The sequence below is a fragment of the Cygnus atratus genome, chromosome 1 (assembly GCF_013377495.2).
Source record: "Cygnus atratus isolate AKBS03 ecotype Queensland, Australia chromosome 1, CAtr_DNAZoo_HiC_assembly, whole genome shotgun sequence".
Classification (NCBI taxonomy): Eukaryota; Metazoa; Chordata; class Aves; order Anseriformes; family Anatidae; genus Cygnus; species Cygnus atratus.
This window is the reverse complement of record NC_066362.1, coordinates 72736834-72762849: the sequence shown is the minus strand read 5'-3', so window position 1 is coordinate 72762849 and position 26016 is coordinate 72736834. Positions and strand designations below refer to the sequence as shown.

General features: G+C 38.4%; 1 protein-coding gene across 3 annotated transcripts in view; it reads left to right on the top strand.

Annotated features, from left to right (window-relative positions):
* Positions 1-26016, top strand: part of FBLN1 (fibulin 1) — an 81763-nt gene that overhangs the window by 50148 nt on the left and 5599 nt on the right. For 2 of the 3 annotated variants that reach the window (XM_035551020.2, XM_035551021.2), the window contains exons 15-16: positions 7453-7595; positions 9600-9731. In XM_035551020.2, the coding sequence (XP_035406913.1) occupies positions 7453-7595; positions 9600-9731 (275 nt within the window). Of the gene's footprint in view, positions 1-1973; positions 2415-7452; positions 7596-9599; positions 9732-26016 lie in introns of those variants that run through there. The other variant, XM_035551022.2, reaches the window with a different exon arrangement.

The following is a 26016-nucleotide window of genomic DNA, read 5'->3' as shown; positions in this document are numbered from 1 at the left end:
CATGGAGAAAGCATTTTCAACTAAGATATTAACGTGTTGGCTTGCTTCATGATTTCAACAGAACCAAGTAGCTTCATTATTTTGACAAAATTAAGGAATTCTCTTTAGGGGAGTTAGTGATGACATTTCAGAAAAGAATGCAGAACTCACTATACCTGAAAATATTCCAGGAATATCCACACTTAATTAGACGACCATCCTGTGAAGACTTGTGTGTGATCTTTACACACATGAATAAAATTAAGAATGCATTAAAGTCTTCAAAGAATTGCTTTGTACTTTGGGTTTGCAAGTGGTGTTAGAAGAGAACATAAAACACAAAATGCATTAACTGAAGAACTGAGGTTGCTTTTAACTACTCTTATTTAAAATGATTATTTTGCGTATAATTTTGGTACCAGCTACTCCTGTTAGGAGCTCTACTTAATGTGACAAAATAAAATAAATGAAATGGGCAGTCAGATTTCTTACCACACTGTGAGGTAATAAGAAGCAAACCATGCCTTCATGCTGGAGCATTTCTCTGTGAAGAAATGAATAAATAGGTTAGGTTCCAAAATCTCAGCCTGTGGATTGAATATTGTTACTGGGTTCAGAGACTCTTGTAGATACTTTTAATTGATTCATAGCTGCTCATGAGGCAAATTTGGAGCTAAATGCCTTACCTGATCATCCCCAAATTTTGCAGAGTCAACATTCAGCTCAAGTTGACATGTCTACCTCCACTTCCATGCATGTCTGAGAGGGTGTTCAGATACCAACTTGAACGTGGTGAATTGGGCATATCTTTAATCCTAACTTCATGTAATCTTTCCTTTTATGCAAATTTGTAACCACCTCTCAAACCCACCAGGTAGCATGATGTATCAGATCCTGATTACTGTGTTGGTAAACTACAATGTTCTTTATTAGCTGTGACATAAATACGGCATACACAGGTATGTGCATTGTACAAGACAAACTTTACTTCTCTCAGTAACAGAAAGGTATGAGATTGCTCTCTTCATACAGACCAGGATTTCCAGTGCTGACATCGTGACTAAGTTCATTGTTCACTTTCAGCCTTCATAGTTAATCTTTTCAGTTCTCTGGACTTGTTGCTAGAATACAGTGCTTAGTGATAAGGAAAGAAAACAGCCATTAGCAGACCACAGTTTTCTCACTCACCAGCATCATTCCTGTGATTTGAGCCTGTGTAAGGGTGGACCAAGTGTGTAGGACATGCTGGAGACATCAGGCTGTTGCATCTTTTTTCAGTTCTTGTTTAGATGTGTGTTATGTTGGTTCTCTTCATGGCACAGAAAAATACTCTGCTACATGAGAAGAAGGAAGATTTTTTTTTTAAAGCAAATAAACCTGAATATACAGGCAGTGTTGGAAACAAGTTTTATGTTCCTCTGAATGCTGTCAGATGATGAATGTACATAGTGCAGTATCCATATTGTCTCTTCTCTCAGAAATACCAATTCCTTCTAACCCTACACTATGCATTTCAGAATACTTTGCTCAGTTTTAAAATCCAACTCTAAAAGGACATCCCAACTAGGACACAGTGAACTCAATAACCACTAAGGATCTTAGGATCTTTCGGACATATGTCCAGTCAACAAGAGAATAAAACTTAAACAACAACAAAAAAGCTGATGTTCTCCTGAGGAAGAGCTTAGCTGTTCAAATGCAGATAAACTCACCACTGCGGTGCCAGACTCAATCCATCTGTGCGTGCAAAGAAAGAGCAACATCTGACACACTTCTGAAAATGGCAACCCTCCTCCAAAAGCACCGACTGCAGACAAGTTCACCCCTATTTAATAAATGTCCATTTGCTATGTTACTGAGATGCCAGGCTGAAGAATGGATACAGTATGCAAGTCAACATATCTTTTCCCATCCCCACTGCCCTTGCTGTCCTGTCACGCTTGCTAAATGTACGCTAATCTTCCTCTTGTCTTGTGTTCTCACTTTTCTTGCAGTCGCTGTGAGCGCTTGCCTTGTAATGAAAATAAGGAGTGCCAGAGCCTGCCTCTGAGAATAACCTACTATCACCTCTCTTTTCCTACCAACATTCAAGTACCCACCGACATTTTCCGCATGGGCCCTTCCAGTGCTGTCCCTGGGGATAAAATACTGCTGTCCATCATCAGCGGGAACCAGGAGGGTTTTTTCACCACAAAAAAAGTGAACAACCACAGTGGCATTGTGGTCATGCAGCGGCAAATCACAGAGCCCAGAGACCTTCTTCTGACAATTCAAATGCAACTTACCCGCCATGGAACTATCAACACATTTATTGCCAAACTTTTTGTCTTTGTCTCTGCACAGCTTTGATCCCTAACTTTAAGGCATAAGTTGCTACATTTTCTCTCTTGAGAGTAGCTATTTTTTCCTCCAATTTTAATAAAGTTTTAGTTCATCTATTGCATGCTGCACTTGCATTTTGTTTGCCATCATCATTACAGTTTTCCACCTTCCCCCATCATTGAACATCTCAATTTTGGGAGATCCTTGTGTGTACTGATATACACACAATACACACAATATATTTTATAATACTGTGTATTATAAAAAGCAGAAGTAGGTGTCCAAGAGGTTATTATCTGAATATATTGAGGACTAAAACTATTAATTTGATTTACACAATAGTGGAGTTGGTCTCATCTGATAATACACAGCTGCATATATTTAGGACTAAATTTTCAAAACAAGATAGATACATAATTTGCTGAGACATCATTAGAGAGTTTCATCACATGGGTGGCAAATGCATTTTTTGAAAATCAAAGTCTATCAAAATGTCATAACTTAGGTCTTTGGCATCTCAGAGATGCACCAGTGCACAAGTTGCTCTGAAAATGTGGAGCCAGATTCTCAAGTTGCACCAGTTACATTGCTGCTATGTTACAGCCAGTGAGCCTGTGCTGATTTACACCAGGTGCAAATTGCACTTCTACCTTCCAAGGATGATATAAAAGAGAATCTTTTTTGTAAAATTTGTTCTAGAGATTTTTTCACCTTCTTTTCTGTGACATTTCCATGGAATTGTATAGCTAATGATGGCAAAATAACAATGGACTCCTAACAACACTCAGTTAGTAGCAGAGAGCTCCTGTCTATTTCACAGGCTGAGAATTGTCTACAGGAATATTTGAATAAGATACTGGTCTCATAACACTTTTCTCTCTCTAACTTCCATATCAAACCTCATAAATATGCAACTATAAAGACTTCAGCTGTCAAAGAAGCAGGCCTTAAAGGTCAGCTAGAATTCCAATATCCAAATCTTTCTTCCCTTACTTCTATGATGTCAAGAACAATGTAGACTATACAACTGGAATTTCTTTGGAATTATTCTGTTTCGCAAGCTGGAAGAGGACTTACTGTACTCTTCAGTCCTTGTATTGGTAAATATTTAAAGCTCAGTTGCAGAGGTATGATCTACAAATTAGTGGTCTTTGACACCATCCTGGGCTCAGACATCTCTGTTCTACACAGGCAGAACAGTCAGTCCGCAGATGAGTGAGGAATAATCCATGTGAAAATACATATTAAAAACACCTGCCTATGTGAATACAGACAGCACTGGCAAGGTACTAGGTTAGAAACTGGGAGCCATCTAAACCAAGATCACAAATCTTAGTCACCTGAACACAATTATTTTATTAGCTGTAAGCTGTGGGCTCTTGGGCTTGTTGTGAGCCAAGGACTAGACTGGGACGATTTCAGCACTCTGCCAGAGTATTACATGTTCCCTAAGGCAAAGTTTATCCCAGCTGGCTGACAGGAGTTCAAGTCCCAAGAGGAATGCCAATGTTTAATGAGTCTGTTGATGCATACTTATAAAGCTGCCAGAAGTTGCCAGTGCGGATAGAGTCCCCACTTTAAATGTTGAAAGCACAAGCCCATTCGACTTGAGCTAATGAGGTTTCTTACTGGCACAGAAGATACTTGTATATAACTGCCCTCTGGCTACCAGTTCATTATGAGGCCATAATTAAGTAGGACAAAGATTCAAAAATATACTTCATTTTTGCAAGCATTAATATATATTTGTTTGGCAGGAAAAGAAGGAAGTGTGAGAATTTGGCCCTCAATATTGAAAAACTCTACCATATTCTATCATTTTATTGCATTCAGCATGTAACTCAGCAGCACGGAGCTCAGTATTAGATGCTTCAATGCTGCAGTGTAGCTGGAATTTTGGGGAATGTGTCATTATGTAGCACCACTTATGTGCATGGTTCTTTCCAATGAAAATGAAATCAGAGATCCTGGTCCAAAGAACTTACTTATTGAATCCAACAGAGAATATGACAATGAATGTCACCAGAACCCAAGAAGAAAGAAAAAAATGTATTCAGGAAAGCATTATGTACAAACCAATCAGTGCAACTGAGTTGTTTCTTAATTTACTTCTTTTATAAAAGAAAAAAAAGTCTGCAGGAGGTAACAGCTCCAAAACTGCAATTTGTGATAGAGGAGGCAACTTCAAAGAAAAATTTGAGTAAATAAAGTTCTTAGCACATAGGAAGAAAGTTTTGTCAATCATAGTATCCACAATTGGAGGATGTGGGCAAAAAGGAAGTTCTCAGCTAGCTAAAAGATCAAATGCAAAGATGATGTGTAAGGATAAAGGAAGATGTATGTTGAAAGCAGAGCACATCATTAATAGTAACTATGGAGAATTTGGAATGGATACTGGTTGACAAATTGTTCCAGAAGATGTTTAAAGGTGTGCAGTCAAAGCAATGGTAGAGAAAAGTGTTACTAACTGCATTCTGGATAACCTGAAACAATTTGTAGAGATACCGAAAGAAAGATCAGAGAATCAGGCGGTGGAAAATGAAAGCACAAACTCAAGTTTAATGGTGAGGACAGAGTACACACAAAATGTACATTTTGTGTACACAAATACACACACAAAAATGTGTATTTTGTGTTTGGACAGACACAAAAATTGAGGGATTTTTAAGAGGGGAGAGAAGCAGTGTAAAGAAATAGAGCTGACACAAAATTTTGTCATGTGTCTAGTTACAAGCTGACAGAATCTAGAAACTAGCTTTAGTTAGTAACTAGCACAGATCACTTGTGATCGTGGTGATCCTGTTTCTATACACAAGGTACCTAATTCATGTCAGAATGCTTTATTCCAGTGAATCAGAAGGGAGAATTTTGAACATAAATCTTACTTAGGACTTCATCATAAACAAATTAATTACTTTGTTGGATGAGAATTTCAGAAATGTTTGTATTTGTCAAATGTTCCAGCTGAAGTCGAAAGTAAGGCTCCCTTTCCTTCCCAGGAAGGAACAAAAGCAGAGTCATACTGAACATGTAAGACACTCCCACCAGAATGTTTTTGCATACAAATCTTTCTATCTAACTACAGCTTTGAAAATCTAGGGCGCTGTACATATTGTACCATTACTTCATTAGTCATGAAGGCCTAAAACGAATTACACAAGCCACTGATTACTGATGTCGCTCAAACCTTTAGAAGATGCCATTGCTATTCTATAAGGCAAAGAGAAGAACTTTTAAAGAAGTGTTTCCGGATTCATAAACACATTATTGAAGGTAAAACCAACCTGACTTGGCTGTTGTGACCCCAGCTCACAGATGGAAGACTCAACTTTTGTTTGTATGTCTGTATATATGTAAACATCTACTAAACTCCCATATGAACAGTAGAGAAAAAAAAGAGGGAGAGAGAGAAACAAACACGATTGATACACATTTTGCCTCAATTCTATTTATTATGCATTTTGAAATAGACTATTTTACACTGGATGTAGTCTATGTAATTTAGCTCATCCTTATTGTAAAGATGCAAGAGTCAGCTTGCTGGAAGTCCTTTCTTAACTTGGCATCTAGAGTTTAAAATAAGTGGGTGGAATCTGTTATCGTAGGTTAGACTATTATGTCCATATATACAGAATTAATTTGTTCTAAAATGACCGGCATGAGGCATTTCAGCAGAAAGTCCTGTTCTGTCTCCTATGAGATATCTAGGAAATCATGAAATTTTGTATCTAGATGAAGGTGAGAAGTAAAAGATCTCTCCTGACCTGTATCTCCATTCTTTAGCTTCACTCTGAACGCATTAACTATGGAATGAGAATAACAAGCCAGACTCAGCTGGTGTAAATTAACCCAGCTACATTGCCTTCCCTTAGACTATGCCAGTTCACATCTGTTGAAGCATGATTTCCTTAATGTTGATTCATGTTTTCTCTTTTATCCTTACTTTAGCTTCATACAATATCAGCATGTTTGGCTTTGCTTTCTTTGATGAGCAAATGTGGGTAGCATATAATAAGAAGTTACTGATGTATTTATTATTAATAGGGCCATAAAGTCCCTTTGAACATTTGAAAAAAGATAGCTTGTAGGTGTGGAGTTGGGTAGCACATTTTGAAAAGAGTAAGAACCATTTGTTTCTAGAGGTATCTTACAAAGTAAAGCTTCCATTTTTTTTCCCTTTTAATCGGTGAATTTTTCTTCCTTTTAATCTTTTAATTCCCTCCCTCTGACACTGCAGTCTTTTCTTTCTTCCACTTAGAAATATGAAGAAATGGGCAGGTCAAAGTTGAGAGCGTTTGTGGGGCTTAGTCACATTGTAAGTCCCAGCACAGCCCTTTCATCTCTCACGAACACAGACCGGGTATTGTGTGAAGTTCTTGAACTGTAAGTGACTTTAAATTCACTCTGGTGGACAAGGGTGAGAAGAAGTCATTTAACTTTTAATAGACTTTCAAGGACGAATGAGCAGCTGGTTGAGATGGAATATGAAATGACCCTTACCACTTCCCCAAACTCAGAATTCAATCTTTTGAGGTTTTAAATAAGGTGGTTAACTGTTTTCCTCCCCCAGTTTCCATTCCTCTGTGTTTTCTCAGTTTAGATGGAAAGGGGTGTGTGTGTGAAAAAGACTGAAAAGAGGCTTTTCTGACTCTTGCTGCACCGGAAATTGTGAAAGAAAGTGGGCCCTTCTGATACTTCCTGACAGATTTCCAGAATGGAAACAATTGTTTCTGCTTTATATGAGTGATATCAAGTGGAATACAAAGAGGCTTGTGTGAATAAGTGTAGCTCTTCTGAAATCGGTGAGACCATGACAAGGCACCGCAGCTGAGGACCTGGGCCTTGTCCTTTGGTCCTGTTTGTACTTGTAAAGAGACTTTACTTGGTATCCTACGCACTACAATTCTCCCTATTTTTGCATGCCTGGCTTGACAAATTGGGTTTGAGGGGATTTTGACAACAACTGTTAGCCAAGCCAAATTTTTCTGTGGTCCAACAGTTCTGATGATCTACTTAAGTCTGTCTTAAGTTTTTTAAGGTAAAATATCAGTTTATATATCAGTTTTATATCAGTTTCTAGCTCCCCAGACTGCAAAACACAAAGTGATTTATTTTCAGGATATATATGCATCTCTCTCTTGTTTCTCTTAGTGTCAGACTTGAAAAGACAGATACTATCCGTTGCATTAAGTCTTGTCGACCAAACGATGTCAGCTGTGTGTTGGATCCAGTCCACACAATTTCCCACACTGTCATTTCACTACCCACGTTCAGAGAATTTACAAGACCTGAAGGTAAGTGGTTTCTTCCTTGTTCCATTTAATAGACTACAACATGTAAAACCTCCACCGGAAATCCTTGCCTAAAGCCAGACTAGCTACCGGTGCAGTAAAATGTTTGCACAGTTCAAAATTACAGTGTACTATTCCTTTAATTAAAACCTTCAATATCTAGGAGCTTTAATTTTATGGGAAAAAAAAAAAAAAAAGAAAAAAAAAAGAAAAAAAAAAAAGGTCTGAGCTCTAACTCATACAGCTTCCCAGTATAAGGAAATAGGAAATAGTCTAAATTCCCCTTTACATTTACTCACATAATAACAGTGTACCCCATGACTTCTCTCTTCCCTCTTTTGCACATTTTGCTATAGGAAGTAGGTATTCTTTATATTTCTCTCATCTGTTTATGGTCTGTTGCATGCTATTGGCAAGTGACTTGTTCCAATTGTATGGCCTTTATCTCCATGTAGGCCGTAAATCACAAAATACAGTATATATTTATACAGCTAGTACTCTGATTTGCTGACTTTTGACCTATGAAAAAATAGTGTTACTTTTAAAAATATAAAATAAAAGAAGGGAAATTCCTATAAAATAAAGGAAGGGAAGGACTGGCCAGAAAGCTTTTAGGTATCATAGTGAGCAGCTGCTCAGTTGTACAAAGGGAGTTTTCCAACCCAACATGGTGCACTTTGATGGACATTTTTGTGTATTTCTTCAGCTTCTTCAGCCTCTGCAGTCTCTGTGAGACTTCAAGTCCTCACTTTGCCTAGTTCACATATAAATTTACAGATTGAGAGGCAATTTTTGCTACTTGGCATTTGTATTCACTTTCTGGTGCCTTCTCTGGGGATTGCCTACATATCCAGAGGTGGGATGACTGCCTTCACCTCAGCTTCTCTAATGCAACGTATTTCATGATGAAGGTACAGGGAGAGAAGAAGAGTAGGGAGGGTGGGAAGATTATTTTGGAAAAGTTTTTAAAGATCTTAAATCTCTGTTTCTGATCCATCCAGAGTCTCAGCTTTGCTTCCTCAGGAAGCTGTCCTAAATGAGAGCCAAAGCTGACTCTTCATTTTTCTATCAGTCACTCTCAACCCCTTCCAGGCTGAAGGAGTAGGGCAAGAGACATCCCAGCTGTTGTTCATATAGGAACAATTTAGCCACCAATAACATGGATGTATAGAGCTGCTGTAAATTGCATCAGGCCTGTTTCAGGCCTTAGCTGGCCCTACATCACAGAGAATGGAGGAATGCCCCATAGCCACTTTTACTCCCATACACACCCTGTCAGCTTTACCAGGTGTACTGGCAGCAGAGCTAAAGATTTGGCCCAGGATGCTTCCCAAACAGTTCCCTCATTAGTCCATCGTGATTTAATAAAAAGAGATGAGGCTTAGCAATCTGAGAGTAATACCAGAGCCCAGAAGATGTTCTTTAATTCAGTGCATGGCCTTGGGTGAATTCTTACAGCTCCATGGTTTAGTTTCATCATCTGTAGAGCAAGGATAATAATATGAATAATAATACTTACCTCCTTCACAAGAAGCTTGAAAACTAACCTAAATCCCTCCTCCAACACTGAAAAGGACTCTACAATTTGTAGTGTCAATATTCGTGCAACTGCCTAAGGGAATCAGAGTTCAGGGTCTATCTGTTTCGTCCCCCTCCACTCCCTACCCTGTGGATACTTAGTGTTGTCCTTTCTATGTACATGCTAGAAGTCTGACTGATTTCTGAGTGGTCTTTCTGGAGTGTAAAGTAACAGTGTTTTGGCTTCAGGGCTTCTTGGATGCTGCAGGAGGAGAAAATAAATCTATCTGAATGTTCTCTTCCTGCAAAAGTTCTTTCTTTCTGTTCTAAAAGACAAACTGTCCAAGGGAAAGGCAGGGGAGTATTTGTCCTCCACTGGCTTTGAGGACAAGTCATTCTGGGTCAAATGATGTTGTATTGTTTTGTTTTGTTTTTTCAGTGATATTTTCACTACTTCTCAGTACACTCTGTGATACCCTTTATTTGCAGAGATTATTTTTCTTCGTGCCATCACACCTACATATCCGGCCAACCAGGCAGATATCATATTTGACATAACAGAAGGAAATTTAAGAGATTCCTTTGATATCATCAAGCGTTACATGGATGGTATGACAGTGGGTGAGTAGACAGTTTTCTGCTTACAGTACACTTTCTTGTCTCAATAGTATTATAGAACAAGGTCAAAGAAATTGAGCAATTCTTTTACACCTTGATTTTCAAGCCTGTATTGATTTAAAATTCTCCCTCTCCAGTTCAATATGCCTAATTTGAACTTACATCAACGTTTTTTTTTAAATTCAAAACACCAGAGGCCAAACTTTAATTTGAGAAGCGTTTTGACTTTTTTCAGAATTAACTCTAATTACCAATGCAAATGGCTTAGCTTTAAAATTATGGTGTTTGTCCATTATAATCAAACCAAATATAAAATATGTAGTCTGTCAACAAAGACACTGTAAATTTAATTAACTGTTCTTTCATGTTTAAACAGCATGGCTTCAATTTTTTGGATAATAATCAAATCTTTATAGCAGGACTAATTTACTGAGTTTGTTCCCTGTTTTGATATTAAATGACAGCCTTGTTCAGTTTTAAATAAATATCTTTCTGTTGAGGATAAAAGGGATCTGTCACACACTGTGGTTTAGAAGAAACTTAAAAAGGAGTTTTACCTGTGTATGTGAGTCATGCGGCCAGACCTGCATCTCGTCACATAGGAGGGAGGGGCTGCAACACAACCTGGGGTCATACCTTCTGGTAGGTTTCTTTCAGAGCAAGGCTCTTTGGCAGGATATAATGCATACTGTATGAAGCAGCATGTAATCCATCTCACGTATCTAGTATATTACATATGTGCATACAGAAATATATTTACAGTGTTTAATGTAGCTTGGCTCTCACTCTGGGACCCAACATACCCATTTGTAGCTGGCAAATGATGTGAAGGTCACAGAGCAGGAGCAGGTCCCAGCTGTTCTGCCCCTTGTGAATCACTAGTGCAGTGGCAGGGGAATATTCTGTGATTCTCATGCTCAGAGAATGAATATGCCGGGTCTGGCCTATTATATAGTAGTATTTGATTGCTCTTTATTAATGAAATTTTATTTTTGAAATTTTATAATATATATAATAATAATATAATATAATATATAATATATATATACTATATATAATGATATATATAATAAATAATATAATAATATATTTTATAATATTATTGAAATTTTATTTATGAAAATAAAGGACCGCAGTTGCCAGTGAAGACTTGTGTTTCATGACATGAATGTGCAGGTTCTGCTCAGATTTATACATGTGCTTTTGGGCTTCCTAGCAAGATTTGTCTGGATGGAAAGAAAAATCGTTGCTGTGCTTCTTAGTTTTGTGAAGAAGCCATATTTAGTGCGATCTGAAGGTGGCACTGTTGCATTTCGGAAGCGTGATCGTATAGGGTCAGCTGTGCAAAGCTTTTATGAACTACAGATAAAAATCGTAAGTCATTAGGTTTATATTTCTTTCTTTATCAAACAGAAGTATACGTGTGAATGCTGAGAAAGAGGGAGAGTCTGTTAAAGCAGGACGATAAGATTACAAATTTCAGGTATTGGGTTGACTCTTAAAAGAGTATAAATGTTATCAGATCCCACAGTAGTTAGTTTGCTTTTCATGCTGTGTGCTTCTTTCTGTCTAATATAAGAAAGAAGGATGTGTTTCAAAATTTGACTGGCCAAGGCATTTGTCTGGGGGAAACATTTCCATTTTGAATAATAGGACTGCTTGTCAATAGTATTTTACTTTGTAAACTGGATATATACCTCACAGTGTTAGGAGAGAAAGGATATTCTTCTGTACCAGGTTGAAAGGATATGATATATGCCTAAGTACATTCCCAGCTCTGTGAAAGAATTGGGCAATGGTTTCTTGACCTCAGTTCCCCCATGTGCAACATGGAGATGATAAAACATGCCTACTACTGTCTTAATTAATTCTTGTATGTAAGAGTCTTAATTAATTCCTTTATGTAAAAGTACCTTCAGATTAATGGATGGAAGTTGCAAAGTAAACTGCCTGCAGCAGAATTGGAAAAGGAAAAACAAAACAAAAACCCAACTGATATTACCTGGAGGGGCAGGGGATCAGGACAGCACATTGTATGTGTGAAATTAGGATTGCAAATAATTCTGCCAGCAGCAGTTCTGCTGCTCCCATCATAATATCATTTTTCTTTTTATTAATAATCAGAATGTTAGGTGTTCCCATAAAAATGCTGGGAAATTTTCAAGACAAATAGGTAAGATGGGATCCTAGTCCACAGGAATTCACAAAGTGAGTCCCTTTTATAAAGAAGGGGGAAGGGCTTGTATAAGGATGGAATGAGAGGAAGGACGTAGGTGATATCAGAAAAATTTATTGGTTGTACCATTAAATTTTAAGAACATAAGAACTGTGGGGATGTAACATAAGAACTCTAGCAGAGAAAATGTCCAGGTAGCCCAGTAACCAGTGTCCAACATGGGCCAGTAACAGACAGGTATAGTGGAATCGTTCTCCAAAGATAATGGTCCAGCTACTGCAATCATCAGTTTATATGCTTCTGGGAGTACACATCTGGACTGCCTAATGACACATTATGGATATATTCCTCTTGAATCTGTTCAGTCTCTTTTTAAGACTTTTTTTTTGCTGCTGATAATAAAACAGATGCACGGGTAAAAATACTAATAAGCATGTTTAATATTCTGTTGTAATATTTCAGGAGAAAAGGCCAGTGTAACAAAGCTATTTTATCTGCTAATGGAAATTAGATCACCATTAGGTGACCATTCTCTACAAGAGTAAACACAGAAAGCCTCTACAGGAGTATTTTTTTTTTAAGAAAAGACATCAACTAGTTCAGAGAGAGATGAAATGCATAAGAGCATACGGAAAAAGCAGACAAATATATACTAATCTTACTGAAAGAGCTGAGTGTAATAAACTCTGACTTGATTTTAGAACAGAGGAAACCAATGAGGGGATTCAAAGAAAGGAGGGAACACTGGTAAGAGTGGGAGAAAAGACAGATAAAACAACTATGAAGATGTTCTTAGAGAAGTCTTTCGTTTTTAGAATGTTTTTGCTAGTTTGTCACAAACAAGGAGAGAGATGACTGCTTAAGAAGGAACTGCACCTAGGCTGTGCTTATGTGAATGGAAAGGAACAAGGTGCTCTCAAAAGTGTAACATAAAAAATGTGAAAAGGTGCAGCAGATTTCTTTTGGCAACAGTTTAGAGAAGAGGAGGAGCTGTTAAAGATGGAGTTTCAGAAGGAAAGTGAGAACTTAGGCATTGGTAGAGAATCGTGGAGTGAGGAGAGTCAGCTCATCAATTTTAGCTGTTATCCCATTAAGCTGACACTGAGACATCAAGGAGAAGATGTTAGAGAAATTGAGAAGTATGTAGGGTTGGATGGAGAATGTCTGTCAGCCTGGTTTGTGATTTTTTGGTGGTGCTGAGGAGATGGGAGCTGAGGTCATACGAAAAGATGAGGATGTTTAGGAGCAGGTTGTGAGGAAGGAAAAAGAACACTAGCAGTGGAGGAAAGAGCTGCCCCAGGGGAGGGTTAGAAAAAGAAAGAACAAGGTCTCCCAAAGGAGATGTAGAAGGAATAGCCACTGAGGTAGGAGCAGAAAGAGGCAAGGACAGTACTGCAAAATCAAAGAAAGAAAATACATCAAATGGGAATCAATGACCAGCAGTATCAGATATGGAGGAGCCAGAAGAAGTAAGCACAGACTACAAAAAACTGACAATGCCACCCTACGGAAAGAGTCTTCCAATGGAAGAGAAGGAACAAAAGCCAGCCTGCTGGAATGGCAGTGTGTAGACTTCATGCAAGCTGAAAAAAAAAGAACTGAGCCTCCGATATTTCTACCCAACTGTATTAAAGATGCTGGACTCCATGCTTCCATTGTTCAAAACGTTGTGTAAACTCTGTTGCCTGGTGTGGTTACAGGCCAAGATGTCACTGAATCCAATGGATACAACTTAAGATTAACAACTGCACATCACTTATTAGCATGGGCGGGAGAAAAACAGAAGTGCAGACCTATCCATTTTTTTTTTAAAGCTTTTATAGACTTTTCACTGCATTCCTCCTTTAACCAGCTGTCAGTGAAAAATGAAGAATGCATTTTCAACCTGTACAAAGATGTCCTATTAATGCCTAAGGTATTATCAGGTACTATAAAACATTTTCCCCCTCAGCTACACATTCATTTCCTTGGGTGACTATAATACCACCTCGTAGTCTGGTAGGCTTCAGGAAGGTTTTAAAATTTCTTAATACAGCTAAAAGTAGTGCTGATAGACTGAAATCTTCCCCATCACTTTTGACACTAACTTAAGTGTATATTCTTCTTGCCTATGAAGCAGAATGATATTATTCTTAGCAAAAACACCCAGAGCCAGTACAATTAGAAAATTTCAGTTGTACCTGTAGAGGTTCTCAGGGGTGTTGTGCCAGAGCTTGAATATGTTGGTATCCACAGTTATTTATAATTTTACAGATATGCACTACTGCTCTCCATTGCTATTGTTATATACAGGCATTCATATTTTTCAAATCATTCTGTTGCAGCAGGTATAACTCATGCATTTTGTTAATGAATTAGTTTTTCATCTTCCAAACAGATCTAGGATTTGTGTTGTGCCCTGTATGTATATAACTTATTGTTTGCTTGAAGTTATCATTTGAGGAAGTTGAATTTATCATAGCGCCTATCATTTAAATGCTTCTTCTGCCACTCAGAAAGAAAAGAAAACTGAAATCATTGTAAGTGGCAATGATTTCAGTTACAGTTGCAAGGATTCCACCACTAACTCTGTGCTGTCTTCCTAGGCTCTTTTCCATGCATATTAATTCATGATGTTACTTTTGAACCATTACAGAAAGTGTCTGAACTGCTGTTGTTGCAACACCGGATTTATTAGTAGTCTTATTTTTACTGTGGTATCATGATCATTTACTATATTCCAGAGGCTGGACAGAGACTTTAAAAAATAAGCAGAAGGTAAACCAAAACAGATGGCAAAAGAAACTGTGCTTGCAGGATCCTATACTGGTTGGGGGTGGGAGAAGGAAACTGAAGGCTTATTTGACTTTTAGGCAAACCTGCCCTTAGCACAGGGATAGTTCCATAACTTGCAAGCAATTTGGCCATTCCCAGACACAGCAAAGTCTTTTCAGAGTCTGCCACACACGTTTGTGTGGCCTGATGTTAAATTCGGAGTCTCTGGGTTGCAAAAGATATGTTCTAAACTTAGTCGGTGGGCCCACTCTGCAGTGCTGGGCAAGTACCTTCATATTTCTCTCCACTTCTCCTGTATGCTCTGTTTCTCTAGTCTCTTTACCTGTGGGCCAGAAGCTGACTGGCTCATACTGTGCATTTGTACAGCATTTAGCATAATGAGATCTTCAGACTGATTTGGGCTTTCTCATGTGGCAGTGATGCTGAAAGTAGCGGTTCACCTACAGCTGCTTTTCTGTGCTAAAATGGAGCCTGGCTAAAGCCAGAGCAGGGGCACCTGAGAGAGCTCCACTGTTTGCAGGGGCAAGGATTTCAGCACATAAGTTATCTCCCCTTGTGGATACTCTTACTAGAAAGCAAGCAACAATAGCCACCTTTTGTCTGACTATAATGTCATTAGCATGAAACAACAATGGTGTCTGGAAATACAAAACCAATGTTGTCCAGTCATTTACAGAGAGCACACAGAGCAGTGACATAATTCAGCAGGTTTTTAGACAGGCTCTTGCAGCCTTACATTAAAAAAGACAGTCCCTTTCAGTATCTTTGTTCTGGTTTCAGCCAGGCTTGCCCCTTTCACAAGAGGAGCCCCTCAGTGAAGGATATCTTTTGATTTTTTTTCTATGCCAGGTTGCCCTGTTGAAATTAGTAGCTACGCATTTGCGACTAGGGCGCCCAGAAGCCATGTGGTAAAGGGAAACCTAGATTTATTGCCTGAACCTGCCCTTTTGGGATGCTGCTGACTGCACTGTGCTGTAGTCAAATCTCTCAACGCTCTCCCTCCCTTCCAGAAAAAATGTCAGGCTGAAGAGCTCTTCTGGAGGCAAACCAGGAGGTGAATTTTCATTTTGCATCTGAGAAACAATGAAGGTGCTTTTCTGGTGAGAATGAGTCTCATGCTTGAGCAAAATAACCTTCCAAGTGCCAGATTTCACTCTATCACATTGCAAGTATCTAGTTAATCACATTTGCTTCCCTGATCAATATTCATTTCACCCCTCGGGTAGGAAGATGTAACTATTACAAAAACATTCATCCACACCATGTTCGGTTACAGTTTCCATAAAGCCAGCAGACAAATAAATCATACTGCAACTCTGAGGAAGTTTTGTGAGCTGTATCATGAAGTCAGGAGTCAGAGACCTGTTTTTCTGAGGAACTCCAAGTGTGAAATATGTGTGACTCATTCAGCTTCTTCTGCGGCTGCTCCTGAGTTTGTGTGTTGATAGCAGGCATCTCATTCCTGCAGTAGTGCCTACACCCTATAAAAGCTGGAGACAGAAGGTAAGAAACTCGAAACATATTGTAAATCTTTCCCTGTATGATGCACAGATGCATGGCTCACTTAAAAAGAACGCCTTTATTTTTAAAAGGGTCAAATGTGGTGAAATGACCCCTTATTTCAGCCTTATTTTGAGAATTTAGTCAGGGTTTAACACACATTAAGATTCAGAAAGCTTCCTTCAGCAGAAATTCTGCAAACAACACCAGCAGAGCTGTCACCTCTAGGTGATGACTGAGCGGCTGTCTAAAGGCTTTCATGTCAAATCCTCAGGATTAGGTACTTTTTCTTCCTTGGTAAATTGAATCACAGAACCATATTATGCTGGGTGCCATAATGTGGCTCTTTGCCAAGAAGTGCTTAGGGTTACAGTAATTAATTGCCCAGGTGTCATGGATATGCTACTGTATCAAAGCGTGGCTGAAACTGAATAACATGGTAGTGGGACAAGGTAGGGTAAACTCAGCCACCCTCCCTAAATGGAGGAACTGTATGTATGTTAAGCACTCAGGTATTACTGTGATGGGCACTAAACCCTGCATAAATAGGATTGTGGAAATAAAGTATCAGAAAGCTGATATATGTGATTTTGAATGTTTTGCACATTCAGCATGGAAGATTTTCCACCTGTTTTTGTAATACATAAGATTCTTATAATATGCAAAGCGTGTTGCATTCTCAGAGGTGGAATAGGAAGGATTAAAATATCTATGGTGGAAACTATTTTTTAATGAGGCTACTTCAAGTACAGTTATTGCATTTTAGGCATGAGTGATTTTGCAGCATTGTCAACATTAAAACCCATTGCGAGGTTTGGCTGGAAGGCAAGCCAGAGATCTAAAAGCACTTCAAGTTGGCCAAACCAAGATAAGAGCACATCTCTCTGAAGTTATTTGGTATCCTTAATAAAGATCATAGTATTTGTAAACTAGCCAAACCTCAGTAAAATCAAAGGTTGTTTTTAATTCTTTCATAATACCAAGGCTCCCTATGATCCAACATGACAGATAATAGCTTTGAAAATATTTACCATTTGTTTCTGGCCAAAAATGTATTAATACCATGAGGCCTCTTTATTGCCTTTTTATTTGACGCATTTCAGCAATCAAAGCTTTCTAGAGAAGCCCAAGTGTTAATGAAATTCAACTTTTTTGAGTGGTTTAAGGATAACATTTATAATAAATTGAATCCTAAATTTCTGATCTGTTGAGTAAAGCTAATCAAAAAGATCGTGTTTCCTTAGGTACCTGCTGAAACGTAACTCCTGTGATGTAGTTTCCTTCTTAATTTTTCCTTTCTTCGGAGGTGGAACGAAAGGCTGAAAAAGAAGCGGATTTAAACAGTTTTAGCTAAACTAAATGATGACCTGTACCCTAGGTGAAAAGTTCAGAGATCATGAGTACCTGGACACAATAACACACACAATTATTATATTTAGGCACAATTATTCGGGCAGACTTTAAATTAGAACTTTGTGTTTACATGTTTTATAAATGATTAGTGTGATCAATAGATACTATGAACATGTTAGATACGTGAGCAACAGGCATTGCTTGTGATCACAGGCACAAGCTCTTGTAGTTATACTGCTCTCTTTTTCTGAAGGGTGTCTTGCCCTACATCTGATCCTTCTTTACACCTCTTGGAAATTGATATGGTATATCTCTGAGCTCTGCTGTTAAGTAGCAGATGTTGAATTGATTTGTGAACATAGACATTTTGCTGGACCTGGAGATAACATGCCGATACAGTCAACACTGCACCAACTGGACTCGAGTCATTAGGAATCCTGTTTATGCCATTGGTGCAATATTCACTGTTGTGGTACCTAAATTGCCATTGCCTTTCTGTTCCATAATAGGGAGTATTGGAGTTGTATTAGGTGATCCGGAGTTCTGTTGATGCTCAAAAGGAAAATCTTCTCCTTTCCACATCTGAAAAAACAAAAAAAACAACCAAAAAAAACACTTCAGCATTTTCCCTGTTGTCTGCATTAGAGCTTGTATGGCAATCTTCTGTTTTATTTTTCAGGGTGGAGGATATAGCAGGACCACTATTTTTTGATCACCTTAAACCAACAGTGAAATTGCCATGAGTGTCATATGACTTATGTATGTGTAATTGTATGTGTCCAAACTCACTTTTAAAGCATTTTATAAGCACTTGTTTATTCAACAGTTGAAAATTAGTCCATTTTCTTAGGAAATTGAATAAAGATCTGGAATGTTAAGGTTTGAAAAGCATGTTTTTCAAAATCTTGGCTCCAGATACTTCAGCAAAGATTTGTATAGCTTCACTCCTGTGAAGCAGTTCTGCATCAGCATGGAAACCTTGTTAACATCCAACTCTAAGCTTAATTCTCTAAATCTATTATTTTATGAAGTGCTCACCATCGAACTTGAATGAAGGTCTAACTCAATGCTATGAGGGCTATACACTTCAAAGCAAGAGGAAATCTTTTTCAGTACTTGTATTTCGATTAATGAGTTTTCTGAATCCTTTAACCATATTTATGTTTGTCAGGTGTGGCAGTTCCAGGATTAATGATATCTTCAGAGCTATTTTTCTGTATATGGTTTGATGCCTGCAGTGATGATTACCAAGAAGTATTTCATTTTCCAAAGAACAGCCACGTATTAATAAAGCAGGTTATATCTGAAACTATAGAGCACCACATAGCAGGAGTCTACATTGTTATTGTCACAAATAATTGAGAGAAATATAGATAGCTTTCACAAAAAGAAAAAAAAAAAGAAAGAGAAAAAATAAAAAGGGCTGTTAAGCTTTTGAAAGATGGAGGAATCTAAGGTGTGCATTAACTATCTGAAGTCAGCAGACATCTGTTGGTCTGGGAAATACCTGCAATTTGACAGCTAGATTGTGCCTTTAGGCACAGTCATGAACTAGAGAGGAGTGGAGGAACATACTGCCTGTGAGACTGTCTATAGAGGCACAGCCTCCTGCTGTGAAGGGCAACGAGCAGGGCTTCTACAAGTACATCAACAACAAAAGGAAGACTAGGAAAAATGTGGGCCACCTGCTGAATGGGGCAGGAGACCTGGTGACAAAGGACATGGAGAAAGCCTAAATATTCAGTGCCTTCTTTGCCTTATTCTTTAATTATAAGACTCACTTTTAGGGGTCCCAGGACCCTCAGAACAACTGGAAGGTCTGAATCAAGAAAAACTCACCGTTTTTGAAGGAGGATTAAGTTAGGGAATGTTCAAACTAACTGGACATACACAAGTCCATGGGAGTTGATGGGCTGCAGCTACTAGTGCTGAAGGAACTGATGGCATTGTGAAGCCACTCTCAGTTATCTTTGAAAGACTTTGGTGATCAAGGAAAATTCTTGAAGACTGAAAGAGAGCAAATGTCACTCTTTCTCTTCTATAAGAGAAGGGCAAGAAGAAGGTTCTGTGAAACCACAGGTCAGTCACCTTAATCCCTGGGAAGGAGGTGGAGCAAGTCCACCTGGAAAACATTTCCAAACGTATTAAGGACAAGAAGGTGACTGGAAGAAGTCAGCAAGGGTTTATGAAGGGCAAATCATGCCTAACAACCTGCTGTCTATGAAGAGATTACTGGATTAATGCATGAGAGGAAAAGAGTACATGTTGCTTATCTTGTCTTTAGTAAGGCTTTCAACTCTTGTCTCCTTTAACATTCTCATAGGCAACCTGAGGTAGTGTGGACTAGATAAGTAGACAATGAGGTGATCTGAAAGACAGCTGCACCACCAGGCTTGAAAGGTTGCGTTCAGCAACACAAAGTCCAGCTGGTAGCCAGTTACCTGTGGTGTATCTGAGGGATCAATAACTGGGGCCAATACTGTTTAACATCTTCATTAATCAATTGGATGGTGGGACAAGAGTGCTCCTTAAGAGGTCTGAAGAGGACACAAAACTGTGAGGAGTGGCTGATAGGCCACAGGGTTGGGTTGCCATGCAGAGGGACCTTGTCAGGCTGTGGAAATGGGCTGACAGAAATCTCATGAAGTTCAGCAAAGGGAAGTGCAAAGTCCTACCCCTGGGCTGGAATAACCCCATGCACCAGTACATGCTGGAGGCTGACCAGATGGAAAGCTCTGTGAGAAAGACCTGTGTGTCCTGGTGGACACAGAGTTGATCATGAGCCAAAGGCAGCCAATGGCTTACTGGGATGCATTAGGATCCTGTTGTGAGCAGGTTGAAGGAGGTGATCCTTCCCCTCCGCTCTAGTAAGGCACATCTGAAGTGCTGTTTCCTGTTCTGAGCTTCCTGGTGCAAGAAAGACATGGACATATTAGAAAGAGTCCAAGAGAAGGTGCTGAAGAGGATTAAGGCACTGGAGCATCTGCCATATGAGGAAAGGCTGAGAGCTGGAATGGAACTGTCTGGCCTGGAGAAGTGGAGGCTCGTAGAGAATCTGATTGATGTGGTGGGAAGCAATAAAGAAGATAGATCCAGTCTTCTCAGTGGTGTTGGGTGAAATGGCAAGAGTCAAAGGGCACAAACTGAAATACAACAAATTCCACTTAAACATAAGATAAAAAGGCTTTTTTTTTTTGGTTTTATTTTTATTTTTTATTTTTTTTTTACTGTGAAGGTGGTTGAACACTGGAACAAGTTGCACAGAGTTTTGGAGTCCCCGTACTTGGAAGTATTCAAAAACTGACCGAATACAGTCCAGAGTAACATGCTGTAGGTGAATGTGCTTTGAGCAAAGACTTGTACTAGAAAATCTTCAGAGGTGCCTTCCATTCTCAACCACTCTTTGATTCTGATAGTGGTGATGTTGAAACCATGACATGACTGGATTGCTATGAAAGGAAATGTTTTGCAGTTTTTACTCTACCAAATGCAGTAAGATATTCCCTAATGTGCAATGTTTAAAGCATTATATTTTCAAGGATTGGATACGTAAATGAATTATCCAACAGATGATTCACTTGCCTTCTCCCCTGACATGGTATAGGTCAGTAAGTATTGTAGTAACTATGTTGACAGAAGTAATTTAAGCACTGAAAATCATTACTTTGGCATAACCTTTTGGAATAAAGAGATGCTTCTAGGAAAGGAATTTAATTATACCTTAACTTATGCAGAGCCCCAAAGATTTTGACGGAAAAACAAACAAACTGGATAATATAGCCTAAACTATTTATTTTCTGTTTGTGACCAGGCTGTCAATTGGTTTTCAACCTTATTGATGAAGTTTGCATATTTGTAATGAATAAGAAATAACTTTTTTTTTTCCTTACAGATCTCAACATGACTTTGAAATGAAGTCTACAGAGCCAAAAAAACAATTTGGCTGTATAGTTTTGGCTTCACACTATAGATATGTATTTACATGTTGTAGACTGATATAGTCTGGTATTCAAGCCTAACCTGCAACTCACTGTCTATGGTTTGATCCAAGGAAGCATTTATTTATGGCTGGACTGTTTTTTTCTTGCTCATTTCTGGAATGATCCTATCAACACTGCCTTTTAAAATAGCCACTGCAATGTTCATTTCCTTAGCCCTAAACTTCCTAATTGCCTGAACATCTCTTTTGAAGCTATGACTAGAGTCATACGCGGATGCATCTGAGATGTTTCTCTTAATTTCAAAAATCTTGGACAGCAGTATAAAGCAAGAGGCCTTGAGGAGAAAAGCAAATTTAAAATTATAGTTCAGGATCTTGCATTAACATGAGGAGATCAGTGTTCTTGTATTGCTTAAGGGAAACTCATAAGCGTGCTTTTCCCCTACAAGAAGTTGTTCATTGCACATTAACACTAATTCACAGATGTTTGGGGCTAGTTTCCTTTAATAGCCATGCAATGGCTTTAGGTTCCAGGAGGCTGAGATAACCTTTCTGCTTCACTCCTGCAACATCCACAAGGGCTTAAATAAGTTTTCTAACATTAAGGGAGAGGCTATGTATTTAATCTTATACACCTGTGGCTTGACACAGGCTAGCAGACTATTTAAAGGCTATTTTTGTGATTTCAAAAGATCCATTCCTTAGAAAAGGGTAGTTACTGTTGTGTCGTGGCAGCTAGGGCTGTTCATCTCTGACAAGTCTGTACAAAGGACCAGAGGGGTTTTTGTGAGGAAAAGAGTTAGAGATCTAGGAATAGCCAAACGTAGCACTTCAGAACACAGGCTGAGATAATTTGGAAATTCTTATAAAGCCCAATAGGTAAGCTGAGTTTCAGTTGAGGTTAGGCTCCAGCTTGACAGCTCTCATTTCCCGTATTCTCCAGATTCTCTCTCTTGTACTTGAGTTTTTCCAAATTAGTCATTTAATGTTCCAAGCGTCCATTTCAATCACATGGAAAATAGGTAGAGGAAAAATGGTAAGGTGTTTTATGCATCATTGAAAACTCTCTCTTATAGGTGTTACTAGCAGCTCATCCCAAACGTTCGCTCAGAAAAGTGATAGCACTAACTCTCACCGTATAATAGCATATTTTCTTGAAGAACCTTACTGTATTTTTTTCAAAGGGGACACATATTGTGATGGACTTCAGCTTTCACTTACTATCACATCTGTAGACTTGTACCCTGAGGATTAGGAAATATAGGGGAAAAAATAATTAGCTTGTGCTCTTAAGCATCTTACACAGGATTTTATTTATCTCACAGATAATCTCAGGAATAGAAATGTGTGTATTGCTACCAAAACACCATGCATTCTGCATGAGAAAGCTATACATTTTTCAGTCCTAGTATGTATTCCTACCTCTCACCTGTTAAGCCTCATACCCTGCTCAGCTTTTCAGCCATGCTCTCCTGCCTGCCTCGCTGGCTTATACTTGACTAGGAATTTCTGGGGATCTCAGAGCTAGGGAGCCAGTGAAACAGGCCGTGCAGCAGGGACAAAGAAACATCATCACACATAAGAATTACCAAGAGGATCTTATGAGATTCTTTAGCTTACCTCAGTCCTTAGACCCTTTGCCATCTATGACTATTTTACAAAGCAGATGATATTAACATTCTTATGGAACCATATTCCACACAATAATTCACATCATATTTCATATACTAAATTGCACTTAATTCTAACTAATGCAAAAAATAAATATATTTTTAATATGGTCAGTAGTTCCACTTCCAGTAGAGTGAATGAAGACTAACTCTCGACTGTCGTTTCATTTTCTGCTTCATGGAAGTTAATTTTAATAATGCATGGACAGGTTGAAAACACACACACACAAATACTAGCTGTGAGTGGTTATTTTGAAGGAAAAGTGAACAATGAGATATGCTCAGACTTGTTTGTCTGCCTTTGGTATTTCAAATATACATCCCATCCTTTTTATTTTAGATAACTCTTACACTTTGTTTCTTTTTAAATAGATCTCAAAAAAAGATGTGTTTCATTCCATTGAGGGTTGGATTAATGTGTTCACTGTAGAATAATGATTCAGAAAAGTGAATTGTTCTTTTTTCACTAGTTCATGCTCCCTCAGTAATTCCACACAATCCATATAAAATTTAGTCAGTTTGTGGTCAGTTTTTAGCTGACCACAAATCATAGAAGTAAACAATGTAAATATATATATATAGTTATATATATTTAATATATATTTTATTTATATATATGTATTTATATTATAGTTTGTTTTGCTACTATTTTATTTATTTATATATATAAAATAAATGTTTATAGATATTTACATTTAATATATATATATTAGCAAATTTTCCTGAATAAATCATTTATTCTCAGAAAAATTGGCTAAATTAGTAGTTGCCTATAATGTCAAGTGTGAAGTCTTGTTTTAATGAAAATGTGGTAATGTTGTTGGGTTCAACCGACAGTAAACAGCTGCATTTCTGTGTTAATTTGCCACCTGAGAAGAATCACAGAAAGGAGGCTGTATGCTTGTTATGAGCACAAAGAGGAAAGAAAAACAAAAAAAAAGAAGGTAGTTTTGTCACTATCCTTTGGCATGTGATGACCAGAACAAAACAATGTAGCTGTTACCCTGTGTATGGGAAAAAGCTTGGGAAGATGGTAAAAGGAAAAGAGGTCTCGTGCTTGTTACTTAATACAAAGCTTGCAATGTGGTTGAGGGGATTGGTCATATTTTTGGTAACTGTGTTTATGTACATTCCTAAGCGTAGCCCACGGGTTGTTTGGAAGAACAGCTTTTGATTTGGCAGTAGTTTTGATTATATATACACAGATACATATGCCTGCATATGCATAAGCAGGTAAGGCAGGAGGTTTACTTCAGCACATCCCCTCTTCCAGCAGTCATCAGGTACAGCTCCCCAGTAATCAGCTGTCCCTAGTGCCTCTCCCTCCAGCTTCTGATCCCTTGCCCCCCCACTAACACTTCTCTGCTTGATTTTGTGAGTGTCCTTAAAAGTTTATCTGAGAATTTCTTTTTGAGGAGCAACACTTTTAAAGGGGTGCAACTTCTTTCTGTACTCTGTTCTTGTGATGCTACAGATTTAAACATTTGAATAGAATCACAAATTTTTCCCCATGGAAAATCTTTCAGCCTTCACCTCTGGAACAGAAAACTACCATGATGCATTCTCTCCTAAAACAGCCCTTTCTAGTGGCAATGTGAAAATAAGCTTCATGCTCGCTGGTTCTGTTTTGCTTTCTGGCAAAGTATGGAGATCCCTGCTAGAGGACCTTTCTCTGGAGAAAATGCAAATGCAGTGTTCCACAAGTGGTGTAAGGAACACAATGACCCAGAGTCAGTGCACGCATAATTTCTGCAGATTTTGTGGTTAGCAGTGAAAAAAAAAGTTCTAAAACGAAGTATTTTAAAGAGTATTGCAAGTGCTCTTTTGGCATATTGGGCAGTGAGCTTAGCACAGAAATCAGAATCAGGAGTCTGGATTTCTGGAAACCAGACACTAATCCATGATACTGCAGGGACTTGTCATCCAGAATGGGTTAATGTGCTAACAAAACAGAAGTGCTTCTCCTGAGTTCAAAATGGAGCTTATTAGCGAATTGGCTGCATAATGCAAAAATACAAGCAGAAACCAGACACAGAGGTGAATTGCCTGGGGGTGCCACATATTTCAAAGCAGAAAAACGTAATGATATCTTAAGGGGGTATGGACAAGCCAAAGAATACCTGTGGCATCTGATTACAATAATAGAAATTCTGCTGAAAGGCTTAGGAAGATTAACAATATTAACCTTGCTGTCTTATTTATCCTGTATTCTTTGATAAGCAGAGCCTCAGTAATCCGGTGATGGTGTCTCTAAGATACTGGTTATTGTTATTTTCACTTGAAAAAAATATTACATATTATTTAGGTTAATGTCTTCACTGTATATGATGCTTTGCAAGAAGAATACCTTCATTAAAAGTGACATGCTTTTACCTTAGACAAGGTTGAAATGCAACATGAAAGGAGAAGAAACAGAGTAAGAGAACAGCTCAATGTGTTAATTACAGAGCTTTAGAAGTTCTGGGCAATGGTCAGACAATCACTGCAGAAATAACTGTGACATCCAAAAACATACTGCATTTCAAGCTGAGGTTGTTGCTCAGACAGGTCAGCAGATGGAAAGGATTGGTGTAGATCCTATTTCCAATACAGGCAAAGTGAGCAAGAAAAAGAAGATTTATTGTTGTTTTCTAAACGGAGAAGGTCAGCAAACCATGAAAATACCCAAACAGATTTGGTATGGATAATAACATCTCTGCTCAGTTAACAAAAAAGCAAAACAAATAAGCTGGAGCTGATGGAAAATAATCTGCCTGGCCTGTGGCATTTAGGCTTTTCTGTAGGTTGAGTCTGTGTTTGGGTCACAGATTTTGAACTGAAGAGGATAAACAGCAACAGCAGCACATCAGACTTGAGTGTAACAGCACTCTCTGA